Here is a 2,451-nt window from a genome sequence, read left to right as displayed (position 1 = left end):
AATCCTCTTGTGACTCCTTTCCCCTCCATGCAGACTACTTGAAAACAACTGGAAGATTTTTATTATGAAGATGACGATAGATTTGTGAGCTTGATGCAAAAACCAGGTAGAATCTCTGTTTGTTTGTTTGTTTGTTTTTTTAAAGGACTCACACGCACCAGTCAACTTTAAAAGTTAAAATGATTAAACGACTGATAGGGATACAAAAGATCATCTAATTATCTGCTGAAGTTATGCTCTCCCCACCCTCAACCCCAAATTTCCCACTCTGAGGAGTGGAAGTTTCAGTGAGGCTTTATTCCATTTGCACAGTTCGTGAAGGAGCTGAAACTTAAACCCTCCCTCCTCGACAGTAAAGCTAGCCTCCTGCCCTCTTTTACCCAGATCATGGCATTTGATCATCTCTGAAAACCTATAGATGCCATCCTGGTTATTTCCCAAGAGGGACATGAATCGTGAACTAATTTCCAACAAGGGTGGACTTTGGGGGGACTGTGCCTGCCTGGCACATTCTTTCCTCCTTGCTTTCTCTCATCTTCACGCCCACGTGAGCCGTGCTGGTGCTGGGAGCCGGGGGCATTCCTCCTGGTCTTGCTCTCTTCACAGCTGCAAAGTTCAGGGAGTTGAACGCGGCGCTTTCAGTTCTCTGCCACGACCAACCTCTGTTGTAAATCTTCCGCCCGGAACACGTGACGATGCATTTCTTGACTATATATCCCCCACTGCAGCAGCGGTTGTCAGAGCGCTGAGCCCGGCAGGCAGGAAGGAGGCTCGTGGACTTGAGCGGTTAGGAATTCAGGGCTTTGGACAGACTCGCCAGCCTTCGGTAAGTGAGCAAGGTGCCGCGTGGCCAGGACCATGGAAAAGAAAGCGATTTCTAGCAATGAGTGGCTGAGGTTGTCCTTTCTTTAGTCCAAGAAAATTCGATTGAAATTAAAAGTGGTTTTCAGTTCGAGGAGCAAAATGTAAACTTGCTCTTTTCCTGCTCCACTAGTCAAAAAAAACTTTCCTAGTGATTAGAATGTTATTTCTTTTCTCTAGGCTCCCTCGCTTACATGGAATTTTTCCCTTTTTAAATTATAAAAGCTATGCTTTTTAATGTGCTCACTTTATGGAATGCAAATAGGAGGGACATGTATCTACTAAAATATGAAAGTTCTCCTTCCATTCTCCTCCATCCCCTCCCCCTCCCCCCAGCTAAACCCTGTTAACTGTTCGCTGGCACCTTTTGCTATTATTTCTCCAGGCACTTAGAAGCTTTCTTGGAAACGACCGCTCCCAGAATCTTGGGCTTCTCCTCCTCCCTGTCTGCTGGGTCCGGGAGGTTCTAACCTGCAGTTTTCTCCGCAGACTTGGGCTGTGCGAGTGGTGCTTCAATGCTGAAGATGGAGCCTCTGAACAGCACGTCCGCCAGCACCACCGTGCCCAGCAGCCCCCTCGAGTCCCACGTGCCGGGCGGCAGCAGCAGCAACGGCAATGAATATTTCTACATCCTGGTGGTCATGTCCTTCTATGGCATCTTCTTGATTGGCATCATGCTGGGGTACATGAAGTCCAAGAGACGGGAGAAGAAGTCCAGCATCCTGCTGCTGTACAAAGACGAAGAGAGGCTCTGGGGGGAGGCCATGAAGCCGCTGCCCACCGCGCCGGGGCCGAGGTCCATGCAGGTGCCGGTCATGCTAAGCATGCTGCAGGAGAGCGTGGCGCCCGCCCTGTCCTGCACACTCTGCTCCATGGAGGGAGACAGCGTGAGCTCCGAGTCCTCCTCTCCTGATGTGCACCTCACCATCCAGGAGGAAGGGGCGGATGATGAGCTGGAGGAGACTTCGGAGACACCCCTCAACGAGAGCAGTGAAGGGTCCTCAGAGAATATCCATCAGAATTCCTAGCACCTCCAAGGCCACTGGAGGTGGCTCCATCCGCCAGCACCCTTAGCGAGAAGGGCACACTCTGTGTCTGGTTTCACTTTTGCTGTACAGCTGCCACTTTGAAGGGCGCCCCACCAGCCCCCAGATGGGCGACAAGGCTCAGCTCAGGCCAGCAGCTGCAGCAAGGAGTCCTGTGTCTATGGTGTGGCCCCACTCTGGAGAAAGCCAGAGAAGTGCAGTGTGGACATTTACTGTAGGGGTCGGGGCTACTGTCCAGAACGTGGCGGCACTGGCTGTTCTTTCACTGGATTCCCCTGGTCACCCTGCAGAAGCTGCCGGCTCTTGGGCTGCTCCTGCCTAGACAAGATGAGGGACTACTTTGATTTGCTAATTTGCCTAGAGCTTTGTCCTTCTAGATCTGGTCGGCTGTAAGTACCTCTTCTACGAATCTGTGCATTAGTACACAGTGAGTTACTTTTGGAGGACTTGTGGGTTGGGGATGGAGTCTGATGGAGAATTTTGGATGGGAGAAAGCTGGAGAAACCTGGTCTGTTTGCATACTGTCAGGAAACAATGCAATCGT

At 50.9% G+C, this 2,451-nt stretch overlaps 1 protein-coding gene across 1 annotated transcript; it reads left to right on the top strand.

Annotated features, from left to right (window-relative positions):
* The first annotated feature begins 695 nt into the window (after positions 1 to 695).
* Positions 696 to 1,889, top strand: KCNE4 (potassium channel, voltage gated subfamily E regulatory beta subunit 4). The gene is given in 3 exon segments (XM_004674237.1): positions 696 to 717; positions 720 to 830; positions 1,351 to 1,889. Coding segments are annotated over 3 exon segments (672 nt in total).
* Positions 1,890 to 2,451: the final 562 nt, after the last annotated feature.

Source organism: Condylura cristata, unplaced genomic scaffold (assembly GCF_000260355.1).
Source record: "Condylura cristata isolate star-nosed mole 26May11 unplaced genomic scaffold, ConCri1.0 scaffold00002, whole genome shotgun sequence".
Classification (NCBI taxonomy): domain Eukaryota; kingdom Metazoa; phylum Chordata; class Mammalia; order Eulipotyphla; family Talpidae; genus Condylura; species Condylura cristata.
Note: the sequence above shows the minus strand (reverse complement) of the source record. Positions and strands in the feature narration are given on the sequence as shown.